Source organism: Vigna radiata, chromosome 5, assembly GCF_000741045.1.
Source record: "Vigna radiata var. radiata cultivar VC1973A chromosome 5, Vradiata_ver6, whole genome shotgun sequence".
Taxonomy (NCBI): Eukaryota; Viridiplantae; Streptophyta; class Magnoliopsida; order Fabales; family Fabaceae; genus Vigna; species Vigna radiata.
In genome coordinates, this window is record NC_028355.1 from 25669634 (window position 1) to 25686899 (window position 17266).

At 31.8% G+C, this 17266-nt stretch overlaps 3 protein-coding genes across 4 annotated transcripts; 1 reads left to right on the plus strand and 2 right to left on the minus strand.

Moving 5' to 3' along the window:
- Window positions 1-596: 596 nt before the first annotated feature.
- LOC106760840 (40S ribosomal protein S19-1) lies at window positions 597-2362 on the plus strand. Its single transcript, XM_014644271.2, has 4 exons — window positions 597-780; window positions 1447-1537; window positions 1671-1854; window positions 2076-2362. The coding sequence occupies exons 1-4, from the start codon at window positions 697-699 to the stop codon at window positions 2146-2148; spliced, it is 432 nt and encodes a 143-aa protein (XP_014499757.1). The 5' UTR covers window positions 597-696; the 3' UTR covers window positions 2149-2362.
- Window positions 2363-3655: 1293 nt separating this feature from the next.
- On the minus strand, window positions 3656-8934 carry LOC106762887 (bifunctional purine biosynthesis protein PurH). Its single transcript, XM_014646999.2, has 12 exons — window positions 8776-8934; window positions 8526-8628; window positions 7715-7790; window positions 7432-7528; window positions 6569-6671; window positions 6313-6446; window positions 5887-6064; window positions 5376-5530; window positions 5010-5219; window positions 4519-4866; window positions 4306-4432; window positions 3656-3965 (listed from the first exon to the last, which is right to left on the minus strand). Exons 1-12 carry the CDS (start codon window positions 8932-8934, stop codon window positions 3814-3816), a joined length of 1842 nt encoding a protein of 613 aa, XP_014502485.1. The 3' UTR covers window positions 3656-3813.
- Window positions 8935-12312: 3378 nt separating this feature from the next.
- On the minus strand, window positions 12313-16008 carry LOC106759664 (protein LNK3). 2 transcript variants are annotated; one of them, XM_014642952.2, is made up of 7 exons: window positions 15726-16004; window positions 14753-15112; window positions 14299-14393; window positions 14115-14191; window positions 13514-13630; window positions 13275-13420; window positions 12313-12803 (listed from the first exon to the last, which is right to left on the minus strand). In XM_014642952.2, the coding sequence occupies exons 2-7, from the start codon at window positions 15100-15102 to the stop codon at window positions 12482-12484; spliced, it is 1107 nt and encodes a 368-aa protein (XP_014498438.1). In that variant the 5' UTR covers window positions 15103-15112; window positions 15726-16004; the 3' UTR covers window positions 12313-12481. The 2 variants fall into 2 exon arrangements, with proteins under 2 accessions (XP_014498438.1, XP_014498439.1); XM_014642953.2 differs by lacking the exon at window positions 12313-12803 and adding an exon at window positions 12810-13191 and having other exon boundaries at window positions 13224-13420; window positions 15726-16008.
- Window positions 16009-17266: the final 1258 nt, after the last annotated feature.

Here is a 17266-nt window from a genome sequence, read left to right on the forward strand (position 1 = left end):
ATTTTTTTGTGTTTTGATGTATCATTTTGTTTTTTAAAAAATTAAACATTTCTATTCGAAATTTTGAGAAAATTTTTTATTATCTCAATTTTTAATACAATTTAATCTTAAAATTTAAAAATAATAAATATAACTTTTTAACTTTTTTGTGTTAATTTTTTTTTATTTGTTGACAATGAATATATTTTTAGTTGATCTTGATTGACCTTTAACATACTGTTTGATGTGAATATAAAACATTATTTAATATGTAAAAAAATTAATAAAACATTATATTTACTTATTTAAAAAATAAAAATATATTAAAATTTGATATATAAATTTAAATTTTATATCTAAAATTGGAAGATATATATATATATATATATATATATATATATATATAAATTATGTGACCTTTTTTTAGCTTTATATGATTATCTTATTCATAGAAGAATGAAAAAGAATTCACAAACATAAACTTCTAATAATTTCTTAAGAAAAAAGTATTACACTATGGGCTTTAATCCATTTGCGAAGAGTCGAGGCCCAATATTCATTGGGCCGCGTCAAAAGTTTCAACCAAAACCCTAATATTTGACACACAAACCCTATTTTTTTGGTGTTGTTAGATATTCTGATAGATAGAGAACGCGGCATAACCTAAGGCCACCTTTGTTCTCTGTGTCTGTGCATCAACCACAACCAGAAGCCGCCATGGCCACTGCAAGGACTGTGAAGGATGTTTCTCCCCACGAGTTTGTCAAGGCGTACTCTTCTCATCTTAAGCGATCTGGCAAGGTCATTCCTTCTGTCATTTTTCAATCAAAAACTGGTCTCAAATTTGAGATTATGAGTTTAATGCAAAGCCATTTTTTCTGTTTTGATTGATTCATTCTGTGTGAACTGCTTCTGATTCATTTTGATTTTACTTTTATAGTGGGTTATAGGAGTATTGTTGATTTTGTCTATTTTTTTGTGATGCTTTTCTTAAGTGGTCATGCCAATGTTTTTGTGTTAATTGTTTTCTGTATAAGGTTGCGTGTGTTTGAATTGGGTTGTTTTAAAGGTCCCCACTTGGATGCGATTGTTTGACATTTACCCCAGGTATATGAGTGAGTTTTTCTGTGTCGAGTTTGATCATAAGTAAGCATTGTTATATTTAAACAAATGTATTAGTTGTGGAATAGGAGATAGATATTGGAATGTGTATTTGATTCAGAAGGAAGCATCTGTTTGTCATTTGGGCTTGGTCTCCTTCTTTTAGCAATGTATTGACCTAGTTCTAGAAAGGTCTTTCATATGTTCTAGAAAGGTCTTTCATATGTTGTAATCAAGTTCTTTGTGTTTTGGGTTTGTTTATTTGTGACTTGTTCTCTGAACAATGAGTGGCTTATGTCCGTAATGGCATTTAAAATATCCTGTTATTGATACGTTGATTTAAATTCTTCTTTTTGTTCTAACCAGATGGAGCTGCCTGAGTGGACTGATATTGTCAAAACAGCAAGATTTAAGGAGTTGGCTCCCTATGATCCTGACTGGTACTATGTTAGAGCTGGTGAGTTTCCTTTTTGTTGTTGATTGTGTTTTCCTAAAGCATTTTCTGGCCAATAGCACTTTGTTAATGAAAATTTCAATGAGATGGTAGTGAGTTGTGTTGTGTGTTTAATTCAAATATTGAACAATGTCAGCTTCCATGGCAAGAAAGATATACTTGAGAGGAGGACTTGGTGTTGGTGCATTTCAGAGGATTTATGGCGGGAGCAAGAGGAACGGTAGCCGTCCTCCTCATTTCTGCAAGAGCAGTGGTGCCATTGCCCGTCACATTCTTCAGCAGTTGCAAACCATGAACATCATTGAACTGGACACCAAAGGGTAAGCTCTTCTCTAATTTTGTAGCCTCCTACATTTTATATTAGCTACACTACAATGTTAAGGATCCTATCACAGTTATAGCTTATCTTGGGCAATTAATGAGTCCTGTTGCATAGCTTGTCTTTGGCAATTGTTGGTGCTATTCTTGTTTATTCCTTCTGCATAAGAATCTGAGCATTTTTATTATTCATGTGATAACATTGGTACACCTTTTGTTTCAGTGGCAGGAGAATCACTTCCAGTGGCCGGCGGGATCTTGATCAAGTTGCTGGACGTATTGTGGTTGCACCTTGATCCGTAAACTGCCATTGAGAGCTAGTCTGCTGCCATAAGCACTATTAAGATTTTGGGTTTTTGTTAGAGAGATGTGATGATAACAGATTATGCGCAAATTTTGATTTTAGACTGAGTGTCTTTCTATTTATTGGACGTTGCTTAATGTTTATGATGTTCTTGCTTTCAGTCTTTTATTAGATCATATTGTCACAATTTTTCTTTTGATTTTTCATTTGGATATAATTCTCTTTTTTATTTTTTTTTACTTATGAAATGAAGATTAAAGGTAGATTGAACTGATTTCAAGGCTATAATTTTTTATTATTCATCGTATATCGTGTAACTAAGCATTTGCCAATATGATCTATTTTAATTTTGTAGCACTGGACACAGATTTCATTTTCATTTTATATTGAGAAAAGAAATTAAACCAATTTGAAGAGTTTTTTGAAACTAATAATGGTGTATTATCTAATTGTATATCATTTATGGAAATATTATTTTCTAATGAGTTTGAAATTTTTTGATGATATTGTTAAACAGATATACTCTGACCATATTGGAACTTCGTATTTTAAGGTGAAAAGAAGTAATTATATAGAAATGCAAGAATTGATTAAAAATTAAAGTTGAAGAATTGTCTTATATAAGTGGAATTGGTATTAATTTAATTGGAAAAAAAGTAATTTAAAGTCGTAATTTGTTTGGATAATTTTTTTATCATATATTTCTTTTATGAAGTTGAAAGGTAGGAGTATTTTTCTGTGAACTTTGTATATAAATTTATATACATTGATACAACATTAATCTTACTGTTTATAGAATATAGTTGACCAGTTTATGATGTAATTTATTACAATTACAATTTTCTTGAATGCTAATCCTTTTGAGCATTTCCCTTCTTAAATATTTGTCATAATTGCTATAAGGGCCTCATTTCCGTAATTTATAACTATTATTTTAATACTTTTATTAAGATAATAATAAATATTTTGAAAACGGATAATTGAAAAGAAAAAAAAAATTATGGATAAAGCCTTCAAAGCGACTAAAAAAAATGCACTTTCACGAAAAAAAGTGGAATTGATTTTAAACTATTCTGAATTATTCCCAACAACTCTTTCTCATGAGCTGAAGGTGATGATGAATTTGGTAATGGTAGTTTTGGAAGCGAATATCTACTGCGAATCTATGCAACTCAATACATAAGAAAACAATAATATGGATAATATTACTGGTGACATGAAAAATACATTATTAATATTTGTAATATTAAATATGGAATATGTTTTGAAATATTAAAAAAAACACCTACACATATTTTATTAAAAATTTAAATTTTTAAATTGGTGTCCCTTACTGTTGTTGGTCAGTCCTCTCAATCTTAGTATAATTGAGTGATTTGTGTTATTCAAACCTATCCAAAAATTGAGTTTATTTCAACAAACTTCTCTATAAACACTTTAAGAGAAATAAAAAACAACTCTAGATAAGCTAAATTATTTTATGGATAAGCTACAAGATATTGAAATGTAGGAGATTATCAATTTATTTTTTCTATGTAAATTGGATGGAACCATCCTTACTCATACAGGTTTCAGTGCTACCTACTGGAAGCACAAGTCTGAGCAACACCGGTTGGATAACAGAAACAGAAAGTTGAAGTAGAAAGGCAAAATTCAGTCAGTGCCTAAAGTGCCTGACATTGGTAAAGAGTAGTGAAACACCATACTTGTTACAACAGTCTATGGCATCCTGGTCCCTGATACTCCCACCTGGTTCTGCTATAACACCAATTCCACTTTCACATGCTTCTTCCACAGCATCTTTCCAAGCTGTTCATAGATTTAGATGCATCCATGTTAACAGAATTATCAAAAAGAGAAACCAACTTATACTCTAAACTAGTTTACTTTCACATAGCAAGGACTCTTCTGTCACTGGGGTGAGTTTTTCTTTTCATTATTTAACAATTTACCATTGTCTTGTGATGGTTTGATGGGAACTGAAAATCTCATCATAATGATGTTTATGTTTATCCAGCAAAAAGGTAGTTCAGCTTCTCACAATAGAGGAAAATCCTCCAGCACAAGATTCAGTTGCATGAACATGAAAAGAAAGATACTAAGAAAGAATGTTGGTATTGCAAATATTTTATATGAAAATAAGACTTACCAAATGGGAAGAAGGCATCACTGGCCAAGGCTGCTCCTTTAACATCATCTCCGGCTTTCCTCATTGCTATTCTCAAACTCTCCACACGGTTTGGTTGCCCACTTCCCATACCTAGCATACAGTTGTTCTGCAGAAGATTATAACAAAAGGGATCAGTTTCTTGAACCTATTACATAAGGCAGAGAAAAGTTTCATGGTATGAGAGATTACAACCTTAGCTATTACTATGGCATTGCTTTTGACATGCTTCACACACAACCATGCAAACTCTGCATCACGAAGTTCATCATCTTGTGGAGCTTTCCCAGAGACCACGTTGAACTTGATGTCTTGTGGGGTTAAGTCATCTGAATCCTGAGCCAACCAACCTCCACCAACCTGTCTGAGTGAAAGCTTTCCCGCTTCATTCTTTTTGGCTTCAAGAATCCTTAGAGTTTTGGACTTTCCACGCAGAATCTCAAGTCCCTTCTCTGTGTAGCTGGGTGCAACTACTATTTCATAAAACATCCTTGTCTCACCGTCTGTGGGGCTTCTGAATTCTCGAATTTCTTTAGCAAGTGCCTAAAATATATGAAAAATATTAAAAACATTACTTATATAATATTGTTTCCTCCTTGTCTTAAAATGAAAAACCAGTGACTGGATCACTTTGTATCACCTGAAAAGAAGAAAAAATCAGACAAAAATTCAAATAGAATATTTACCTCATCAATTTCCACGTTAAAGGCTACAATTCCACCAAATGCACTCACAGGATCGGCTTTAACAGCTAGTCTGTAGGCTTCAAGAATATCATCACGTGATGCTACTCCACAAGGATTGGTATGCTTCACTACTACACAGGTGGGGTTCTTAAACTCACATACACAGTTCCAAGCTGCATCAGCATCCAAGTAGTTATTATATGACATCTCCTGCATGATAATGTTAAGGTTGTAATGTTAGGATTATTACATGAAGATTTATAGAAACGGTACAATTTTTCAGTCACAAACTCTTAAATATATGAAATACATTTAGCAGTAAATTTAGATGATGATGATGAAAGAAATTAGTGTGTTGACTCCCACCTTTCCATGGTGTTGGATGGCTGTAGCAATTCCACCAGCATTAACCTCAGAAAGTTTTTTGTCGACATAGAATGCAGCTTTTTGATGGGGATTTTCACCATAACGGAGAGAACTTTTGAGTGAAAGAGGCACCGTTAAGCTAGGAGGAAATTTATCTGTCATCAAATACAGAATAAGTAAATCTATTGAGAACATAAATATTAACAACAGCACTAGAAATATTTAAACTAAATATACATATTCAGTATACTCGCATAATATACAGACAGTTCTGTTCATGTTTCGGAATTAAATATATAATTTCAATTTTTTTTCATTGATTTCACAAACTTCAAAATTTGTACACCAACTAATCTGCTGGCTATAGATGAAGCTTTAACATTCTAGGATTATATTATTAGATTATCATCCTTTTTCTGTAATGTACGTTTCCATCTCACTGAGGAAACGAAATAACAACAATTGAGTGTGAATCAATAATCAATTCCTCACAAACTTGAAACAGAAGTACCTCCCACACTCTGCTTCCACAACCACTCAGATACTGCAGAGTCATAGGAAGCAACATGTTGAAAAGCTTTCCATGCAAGTTTTAGCCTGAACTTTTCATCATCCTGGTTTCCTTTAAGAAATTCCAGAAGAGCTGGGTAATCTTCTGTATCAACCACTACTAAAACATCCTTGTGATTCTGCTCGAATAAGAATTTATCACTATATACTCAAAATACTTCAATAGAAAAACTAAAAAATTCAGATCAAAGACAGTATGCAATGAACAGGGTTCTTATACTTTCCACATATGTCAGATCGGTGATAGGATATTTTCTGAGCCATTTTAGAAAAGCCTTTTAAGTTTTCATGACAAGATAAAGATTTATGAATGATGTCAAGAGGTCAAATTTATTGAGGTTTGCCATATTCAGTCAAAAAAAACCACCTTTGCAGCAGCTCTAATCATGGCTGGACCACCAATGTCAATATTTTCAATTCCATCCTCAAATTCAATGCCACCAGCTGATGTGACTTTATCGTAAAATGGGTACAAGTTCACCACCACAACATCAAAAGTACCTAAAAGGAGAAACTTTAAGCAAAAGCATATGCAACCTCCCAAAATGAATGAGCACAACATAAACAGAACAGAAAACTAGCACCGTGCGCTTGTAATAGCAGTTGATAGCAACATAACTTACCAATTCCATGTGTATTAAGAGCTTCAATATGATGTTTTAGGTCCCTTCTAGCCAGGATACCCCCATGTATGTTAGGGTGCAAAGTTTTGACACGACCATCAAGCTGTGAAAAAAGCCACAACATTCTGCTAGTAAGTCCACACTGAGAGCAAACCCAGGCACAATGGTAAAAGTTGTAACTTGAGGAATGATTGGCCATGGGTTTGAATACCAAATTTATAACATATCTATTCTGCCGAGGGTGCCAACATTTATAAGATTACCAAAGCAAGGAGATTAGCCATCAATCTAAACTCTAAAAAGTTTGCAACTATGACAGTCCAAAATTTCCATATTGGAAATGTTGGTTTAAGTAACCAAAAAATGAGGAGTCATGATGCTGATACAGACTAAAACTTTTGGGACCATGTACAGATGTGGCTGCTAACATTCAATAGAAACCATTAAAGTTACAATAAAAGAAACACCATAACAGCTAGTTCCGCAGGAAAATATCAGCAGAAAACTAAAGCCTTATAATCCAATAAAAACATTCAAAACAGCATGACTAAGCAATTAGAAAACACTTATAGTAGAGACAAAAATAAGGTAAATTGATTAAGCTTATCATGACAAGTTAAAATCAACTTATACACGTCAATTTTTGGAGAGGTTAGATTATAGAGCTTCTATAACAGTTAAAGTGCAGGAGAAACTTAATTCATTTGACATCCTTATTGTCTTTTGTAGAAGTTCTAATAAAAATGTTTATCCAAACAGGGCCAAGTCACATAATAATTCATAGACGTATCATCAGAAGTTCCAGCACTAGAATTGTTCATGAGAGTTTAGAGAGGAGAACTCAAGCAGCAACGCGCACACACCATTTCAGGGAACTGAGTAAGCTGTTCTACTTTAGTAACAGCTACTCCAGCCTTCTCCAAAGCAGAAGCTGTTCCTCCAGTTGAAACAATAGTGTATCTACAATTTAATAGAGGAACTGTCAATAGTTCACTATAGCAACTGAAGCTTCTCGAGATTCCACAAACCACATATAAAAAAACAAGCGCGAATAAATAGTATAAAACAATAAAATAAAGGAGTACAAGAAGCAATAGTATTCTAACATATTAGAGAGAAACTCATTAATTGTAATAATTTATTTACCCTAATTCCTGGAGTCCATTGCCAACAAATGCAAGATCCTTCTTATCTGACAATGATATCAAGGCTTGCTTGGTCCCTGTGTCACAGAAAAACATTGTATGTCAGAAACAGTTATCTTTACATTTTAAAGTATAGAAAACATCACCAAAGGGTAAAATATGGGTATATTTTGACACTTACAAATTAAAGTAAACATGTCTGTCTAAACTGAAATCACAAATAATAAATACAAACTTAATAGTGATCCTTAGTAGTCAAAAGGCTCAGACATTTGAAGATAGCTCTGTAAATGCTAAATTGAAGACAAACAAAAGTTGCAAAACAAATAGTTTCTAATGCATTACCAACCAACTCATATCACTGGATATGAACAACGAGAAAATAGAGTTAAGTTGCATATCAGTCATAATTGACAGTTACCAAATAATCATCAGCCACAGAATCAATTATTCTCTATACTACTACAGGAAGTAATGAATAGCTTAGTGCGATAGAAAAGGGACCAGAAAAACTAGTTAAGTCCAAAGTCTCTGAAAAACTCAGTGCGGATTAATCACACAAGGTCATGCAATAAAAAATAAAAAAACGGCATTAAGAGAGAAATATAACCACCATTTGAGATCAGAAAACAAAGACACGAATGCAATCCACTCCATTTGAAGCCACAGATGTGGTATTGTGTAAATCACCCCGTTAGATAAAAAAATATTCTTTTTGGCTATCCTTAGAGGGGTGAAAAATAAACAAACAAAACCCCTAAATAAAACAATTGAAAACACGAAAGAAAAGAGGTGGTGGAATTGAAAAGTACCAGGGACAGAGGAAGAAGAAGCAATTTTAGAGGCTGCTATGGTATCAGTCTCCGCCATGGCTTTGATGGGAACACCCCTGAAATGCAGTGAAGATGACCGCACCTGAACATACCCATTTGAAAACCAATACCAATTAGCAACAAAAAAAAAAAATCAGATATAAGCAGCTAAACAATAATATAAAAAAGCAGCAACACAACTTTAGAGAATAAACTGAAGACAGCGAAAAAAGGAGAAAAAGAAGAATACCAAAGTTTTGGATAGGAGATGGGAAGATAAGTTATGGGGGGTAGTGAGGGAATAAGGAGAGTGAAGAGTTCCACAGAGAATGCGAGAGGGGATGGTGGCTGCGGTGGTAGAGGCGGCGGCGGTGGTGGCTGCGGCGGAGGAAGCACCCAACACAAACATCCTCTGAGTGTATTAAAGAGTGACACAACCAATGAGTTATGTTAACAAAGTTTTTGACTTAGGTTTGATAGATTCTCTTATTATTGTCCTTTTCATCGAATAGGTTGTGTTACTTTGTTGTGTTCAATGGGCACGTCTTACATGAAACTCAACTCTTGGAAAAACCCAAAATCCAGTCACAATTTTTAGCAGAAAATTTGGAAAATTTACATCAAAGATTTTTTTTTTGGATCTCTATATTATACAAGCTAACAAAACTTTAAATATTTTATTGATGTAAATGGAGAGTGAAATAAAATACCGTGATTAATAAAAAAAAATTATTTAAACAATAATAATGTTATATATGAATGACATGTTTAAATGGAAAAATTATTTTATTTATAATAATTGAAAATATCAAAATTTTATTTATAATAATTCAGATTTTATTAATGTTGTGTGTTGGTTAAATATGAATCTTCTATCTTAATAATAAAAATATTGAGGACTTTTAACTAACTCCAATAAAAACAAAGTAAATTATATAAGAATTATCTGTTCATGACATGATATACTCGAAGTCATCAAACACACTAAACAAATAAGGCGACTCTAAAGTTATAAGATGCTTGACATCATACAAATCTAGATAACTATCCGATGATCATCCTATATACATCCACCAAATGTGCATCCAAAAAAGAGTTCAATATATTAAAATCTACAAACTCTATCATGGATTGCCACCTTTTTATTTTGGACTACCGTCGATAATCCACATTTTATAAGTTCAAAAAACAATGTATGAGCTTTTTCTCTTAAGAGCAGACTTCATGAAGACATTTGAGGGATTCACCTTGGCGTTGATTTTCTTCACTTTAATCATCTTCAAAAAAAAACTAGGCGTAGTTCAAATTAAGGGTGAACCCTTATAAAAGTTAAAATGTTTGGTATTTCTTTCGTCTAATACCTATTTTGGTATATTGGTTTAGTTAAAGTGTTTGAAGTGTTTTTATCTTTTTTTTTTTTATGTTTACAATTATTTCATATTTTATAAAAATTGTTCAAGTTGATCTTTTAATTTAGGACATTAAAAACACTAGCTGTATAATTATTTCTTAGTCAAAACTAAATGAAGTGACCAGTTATTGATTGTGTGGCATATAACTTGATAATATTAAAAGATTTTATTTCACTTGTTATATTTTTCTTTTGGGTTAAATATGTTTTTCGTCCCCCCAATTATTGGCCGTTTTTGTGTTTAGTCTCTCTTTCAAATTATAGTACAATTTAGTCCTTCAACCTTAGAAAACTATGGTTTTAGTCCTTTTTACCAAATTTTTTAAACTTTATTTGCTGTTTCAAGCACGTTACATTATAGCATTTGGATTGTTTACACTGTTTGACACATTTTTGCTTCAATGTTAACTGAGAAACGTGTTTGAAACAACAAATAAAGTTAAAAAAATTTGGTAAAAAGGACTAAAACCAGAGTTTTCTAAAGTTGAAAGACTAAATTGTACTATAGTTTGAAAGAGGGACTAAACACAAAAACGGCCAATAGTTAGGGGACGAAAAACATATTTAACCCTTTTCTTGTTATTTTATTTTATTCTTAATAAATTCTCATATTCTTTTTCGGGCCACCACCATCAATGCAGCAACCACCACAACAACCTCATCACTATGAAATGCCTTGCTCCTTTCCGCCTTACCGATCACAAAATTGAGACCTCAATCTTCTCTTTCTTCAACCTCAATCACGCAATTTGCACAGAAAACCCTAAAATCCCAAATACGAAAATCACAAAATCCTAAATTAGAAAACTCCAAAATCCCAAATAAGAAAATCCCTAATATGCAAAAACCCAAATCACACCATCAATCCACCATGTTCATCTTCTACAACAATATCACCACAATTGCAAATAAAGATTATTCCACCTCCCCTCCAACTACCACCATGTGAGGAATGCAAACCCATGTATTGGAACAAGAAGAACAATCTTGGAAAGAAGTCATTCCTATCTCACCACAACCACTTTGCTCAATTTCGGGAAGAACTTACAAAAACCCTATCACTTCAACTTTCCTTCTATCCATCCATTTCAACTTTTAACATTTCATTGTCAAGTCAATTGATCTCAGTGTGTCACGCAATCAATAATTAGACATCTCATTTAGTTTTGGCCACGGAGACAATTACATCGTTAGCGTTTTTAACCCTATAAGCAAGAAGGACTAACTTAAACCGTCTTTTACAAATATGAGACAACTGTGAACATATGAAAAAAAAAGGATATAATCACTTTAAACACACCTACTAATCTAGAAATCAAAACAGATATTAAACCTATTTCTTTTTATTACTTGTATGTTACTTATTTATGTCACCAATAAAACATTTTAAAAAACCTTTGAACCTTTTGAAAAACTATTAAAAAGTCCTGTGTAATAAGACAAATTAAAAAAAAAATCAAATCAATTTCTTAACTATTAAATTCCATTTTTTACATCTATAATTTTTTTTTCATCCTTCATAATATATCTTGCCAAACAATCAAGGAGTTCAGTTTTTGAGAGATTTATATGGAAGTTGAAAATGAAAAACATCCATTTTTTAACTAGAGAGATTAATGTGGGATTTATAAATAAGTTGGGTATAAACTTAACTCAAACATATTAAGAAAAACATCTTTCTTAATAAACTTGAGCTCCTCTACAGCTCACAACAAATCTAAATGGAAACTATATGATACAAGCAAAATAAACATTTTCTTATTAATATATGAATTTTCTTTACTATGCACCTATAGCACAATCTAACAGTATAATTGTTCATCTTACAACAAACTATATAACAGAATATCATAAAAAAGAAATCACAACAAAAATTATCTATAAAATGTTTTGACACCTGAAACACCAATCTCACGAAAGGAAGCTATTGCCCTTGTAAGTCCAATTAGACATGATAAATTAAAACACAGTTTCAATTTTAAAAAATAGGGTTCTATTCATTCTCTTTGTTAATCGTAATTTGAATGTAAGAATTTATTTTTCAAAACTGAAGTTCATCAAGTAAATAGTGTATAATTTATTATTAATTCTAATATTTGTACTGCCAACATTAGCTTTTCTTTTTAATATCTTCTGAAGTCAATGGATTTTTTCTTTTTCTTTTTCCCTCCTTTCTATTGGTTTTATGCTTACAAGTTGCTTTTTCCTTCTTTTTTACTTCCTTTTCCGCCAGTTTAATTTTAGATCTGTAAATGGAAACAATTGTTAGAGTCTCACTGAATTAAAAATTTAATCATTAACTAGTTAAAAAGATAGTTAAAAAGAAAAATATCAATTTACTTTCAAAATGTCTGCATCCAACAAATTATCATTTCACTCATTTACATTTCAATTGAATAAAGTTTATTATATAGAACAAACTTTTTTGAATGAAATAACATACTACAAATAATTCAGATGTAAAAACACTTCAAAACCTTAGTATTGAATAATTACAAGAAATTGATTTTGTCTGATTGGTATAACTAGTGACTGATTAGTTTAACTAGAGTCTATTGTAATGATCACTATCACACATCTCAAATCCAAGCATGAAAGATTTTTTTACAGGATCTTCACAAGTGGTGTATGAACCCATGTCCCTTAGTTGATTACTTGGTCCAAACCTTGGAATTTGTGCATTTGTTAGCAGTTCTTGAGGATAGGAATAACAAGATTTTTCTTCTTTGTTTAATGATTCTGAACTGGTTGCTGATGGAGTAAGTGCAGGATCATGAATATTGAACTCCATACTCTTAAACATGAGACTTGCAATTATTCTGTCAATATTGTTGGTAGCCAATTCCATTGATTTCTTGTCCTGACACCTAGAATTAACATACTGATGATTGAATCAAAGTGAACAAGTACAGAAGCATGTTCTATGTACATGATATTGTTATATAGAATTGCGTCTAACAATAGTTCTAACACTGCAAAAAAAGCTTTGAACACACTATTAACTAAGAAGCAAAATATACACATAAGCCACAGATGGAAAAGAAGCATATACTATCTTTAGTACATACTGCTTGCTTTTCCTGGAATTAATCTGAGTGAAAGAACAATATGATGATTCATGCTGAAAACTAGAAATAAAGCATTACAATATTGTTGTAGGAGGAAATATAACCAAGTTTTTGGCCTAATGAAGCCAAATTATGATGCAGTTAGCCAGAACATAAAATGTTTGTCCAGAATGTGACATATATGTTGTGTTTTTGTCATTAAAAGTTTATCATGTGTTGGATAAAGGACAAGAGAACATAGCAGGCAACAAACATTAATCATGTACCTACCTTATTATATCATTGTGATCTCTATGTGGCATTGGCTTTAGGATGTTCAGATCTTCATTCTGGTCCAGCATTTCATGATGTTGTTCTGTATTTCTGGCAAGACGATACAAGGCATCTCGGAAGCAAAGACGAGTCCTCTCCGTGAACTTATAATGTGAATAATGTGGAACAAAAAGAATCAGGAAAAAATGATTTATTGCACTTAATCAGATGCAGCATTTTGAGTTTAGTCACTTCACCTGTCCAATTACCATCTCAAGATCTTTCAGTATGAATTCCTCAAGTGATGACTGCTCATGCATGCCATCATCCCTGCTGCATTGTTCAAATGGGTCTAAAACCTTAGCTGGTGGTACCTTAAAGAAAATCAAACAGATTACATTACACTATGAGCCTTGAAAGCAGATGATTTATTTGCAGCCAAAATTAAATGAAAGATATCATTAATGCTTTTTCCATGAGGTGAAGATTGGATAAAAGGATAAAATACTGAGAGAAGTGGTATGTGCAAGCTTGAAAAGCACATGAGAGTTCAAACAAAATTCAAGAAAAAGCTTCCAAATAATATTACAATTTTAAGGCATAAAAATACTAATCAACTAGGTAATAAGTTTCTTACATATGATAATTGCATATGATAAATAGCATGCACATAACCTACATCCCTTTGTGATTATGTGTTCTTATATATGACAATTAAAGAAACTGGAACCTACAAGATTTTTATAGTTCAAAGCATGTGTGCACACAACATGCTGATGACTGTTCATGACAAGTCAAAATTTCATCTTCCAAGCCAAATGAAATCTCATAGATTGTTAGACAGAAAGCAATTCTCACCTCTCTAACTGGACAATCCTTTGAACCTGAGTTGCTTGAAACATACTCCGAATCTGTGGTTTCTTTCTGCAGTGTGCCTGGTGGTAACAAGGCATGCATTTTAAGATACTCTATGCTCCCAAATCATAAATAATGCTCAAAATATTTGTTTACAACGGATTAATGTCTAAGTAAGAATGGTCACCAGGTGTACTGCTGCACTGGTTTTCTGGTGAAATGTTGATGGATTTGTGTAGGTTTTCAACACCAACACATGGCAGATCTTCAGGTACAGAATCCCTGAAACACAAGTGGTGATGCAACATCAGAAGACATTCTATTCAAGAGTATTAACTAGTTATTATGGGTAAATTAGTGAGAATTGAATGGCTCTGCTGTGCTGTGCTACATTTGCAATGTTACTACAAGTTCATGATAGAGATGAACCACAGCTAATATTATTCTCTCTTGACCTGTGTAGGGTCCAATCATACAAAAAAAATGTGAAAAAGTCCACAGTTCTAAAACACCACAGAGCAATTCAATTTGCACTAAACTTCCTATAATTGAGTGTGTACTTCTGAAAATTAATCTACTTGAGAAGATACATGATTATTCTAAAATATCAAGTATCTCATTCTCAGAGGTTAAGTTTGTACAAGAAAGAGTCATTCATGAGTTCGAATCTGGGTAGATCTTGAAGCTGGTAATTAGGCGGGTCAGATGAGAGTGCTGTCTGTTGAAAAGATTGTTCATGCAATCTTGCAAATACATTTGAACTGCTAGACTGATCTTTATCATGCAGAGATGGTTCAAGCTCAATTTGATTATTGAATCTTTCTTCAAAGAAATCCATGATAAAAAATTGTTTAGCTGAATTACAACCTTCATTTGCACTTATTTCCCAGTTTGACCAATAGTCTGGTGAAGGATGTCTGTCCAATAAATCCTGATCTCTGGGTATAAGATAATCATTAACACCAACACCACTCCCATAGTACCAATCCATGATCTAGTGTCTGCATACAGTGTTAAACAAAATGAGAATTAATAAATGACATTCATGCACAATTTGTTGTTGTACATACATCAGAATTGTTTGGCTAACATTGAAAGTTGTATTCCAACATGCCACTATAATCTTTCTACATGATAAGCATGTCAAAATGTCACAAGGGGAAGAAAACAACAACATCCAATGTCAAAATCCTCTGAGAGAAGCATTCTTTTCAACTAAAACTCATAGATTCATGAAATCTTTAATAAAACTTTAAACCAAAAAAAAAAAAAAAACTAAAGAAAAAAGAAAAGTATGCAGATGAGTTAATTTCCAAAATCATTGAAAGCTCCAATTCCGATCCCCTTTCCTAATTTCTCATTGAAAGACCAGAAAACAACCCCATTTATAAAGAACATTAAAACCACAGCAAAACAGAAACCGACTCAGCAATACATACAAAACAACCTCATTTAAAAAGAACATGAAACCACCGAAAAGCAAGAAACCGACTCAGCAATACACACGACTTTCATACACAGTAAATCACAGATTCTTAAAAACTACAAAAGAGTGAAAATAGTATAATCATGATCCAAAATAGTAACACTGTAAAAAGGGTGAAAAGAGCATACCCTATTGAGAAAACTCAATTTGCAATTGATGAAAACAAAAAAGAGAATACTGTGACACCCAGAATGAACACAAATTGAGGTTGGGTTGACAGTAGTTAGATAATGATCAAAGGCTGCTACGGCGAGATTCTAATGAAAAACTGTGAAAACCACTGTTAAAGAGAGAGAGAGAGAGAGAGAGAGAGAGAGAGAGAGAGAGAGAGAGAGGGAGAGAAAAAGGTTGCAACTTGAAGGGTTTGTTGTACTAGAAATGAGACTCAGCTAACAACATAGTGTAAATAAAAAGGCAAAAAAGAAGAAACATATAGAGTGATGAGTTTGTGGTTGAGAATGTTCTGGTCCCAAACATTTGTGGCTTAAATTGCTCCATCAAAAGCAGCATCCTCATTGGTACATGTGTCAGTACGAGGTTTCATTTTAAGATTTTCAAGCTTCATGGACATCGCATCTGATGCCATCAAGATGGAAACCATGTGCATTGCCTATTCTTGGGCTCCTGTTATTGACTCTTCCATACTTTGCATTAATTATCATATTTTAAATCAAAATCATATTTTAATTTTTTTAATTTTATTTTTAAATTTTATAGTTATGAATAACAGAAAACTACTATTCTCCCACATATTTTTTCAACGGAATTATCATAACTTTTTAATTGAATAATGTTTTTTTTAAAAACTCTTAATTACATTTGAAATTATTCATGTAAAATTTTTCTATAGAATCCAAATATTTAACAAAGTTTTGGAACAATAACATAAATGATTGAAAAGTTTGTTACTTCTAATTAATTTAACCAATTTTTTGAATTATGTGAATAATTAAAATAATGAATTTTACCATTTATGTATTCTACATTTAACATATTTACTTATAAGCCATAAATATAAAAAAGAAAATATTCTTGGAAATTGATTAAATTCTAAACATTCAATATGATGCCATATTATATAAATTGCTTTTTAACGCCTAATTATATGATAATACATCAATAAAGTAATGTCGGCATGAATAAATGTTAAACAATATGTGTCTGGCATTTGCTAATGACATCTACCTAAAATAAATAATTATATTATAATCTTTTTCTAATTTTATAATAATTTAAATTTTTTGTTTTAAAAATTGGATTTCGTTCTTCTAGACTAACCGATTATATGAGGGTTCAAAGAAATATAAAACTAATATGAAGAAATACAGCCTATGAATTGAAAAAACTAATAAAAAAATCAGTTAAAGAGTTAAAAATCAGTAAAATTTGACTGAACAGTTATTTAAAGCGAGTCATGTAAAATATTTAATATAACACATTTTTTAGTTTTTTCAAAAATTACTTAAAATATTTATCAATTTTCTAATAATGATTAATTTAATAAATTATCATAAATAATTTTAAATTGATAAATATTTCGATATATTTAATTTGATATACTTTAAATGTAAAAAAAAAAACTATAACATTGTGTTTAATTTGCAATATTTGGTGTTATTAAATTATAATTTTATTCTTAATATTATATTATGCATACTTTTTTAATTGT

Excerpts from the sequence above, each read along its gene's own strand:
- LOC106762887 (XM_014646999.2), bottom strand. The coding sequence starts at position 8,934 with ATGTTTGTGTTGGGTGCTTCCTCCGCCGCAGCCACCACCGCCGCCGCC. Across the intron at positions 8,629-8,775 it reads ATCTCCTATCCAAAACTTTG|GTGCGGTCATCTTCACTGCA; the intron begins GTATTCTTCTTT and ends GGGTATGTTCAG. Across the intron at positions 6,672-7,431 it reads TTACTCAGTTCCCTGAAATG|CTTGATGGTCGTGTCAAAAC; the intron begins GTGTGTGCGCGT and ends CTTTTTTCACAG.
- LOC106759664 (XM_014642952.2), bottom strand. The coding sequence starts at position 15,102 with ATGGATTGGTACTATGGGAGTGGTGTTGGTGTTAATGATTATCTTATA. Across the intron at positions 14,394-14,752 it reads CTCATGAATGACTCTTTCTT|GGATTCTGTACCTGAAGATC; the intron begins GTACAAACTTAA and ends CTTGTGTTTCAG. Across the intron at positions 13,631-14,114 it reads AGGATTGTCCAGTTAGAGAG|GTACCACCAGCTAAGGTTTT; the intron begins GTGAGAATTGCT and ends ATTTTCTTTAAG.
- LOC106760840 (XM_014644271.2), top strand. The coding sequence starts at position 697 with ATGGCCACTGCAAGGACTGTGAAGGATGTTTCTCCCCACGAGTTTGTC. Across the intron at positions 781-1,446 it reads ATCTTAAGCGATCTGGCAAG|ATGGAGCTGCCTGAGTGGAC; the intron begins GTCATTCCTTCT and ends TGTTCTAACCAG. Across the intron at positions 1,855-2,075 it reads ATTGAACTGGACACCAAAGG|TGGCAGGAGAATCACTTCCA; the intron begins GTAAGCTCTTCT and ends CTTTTGTTTCAG.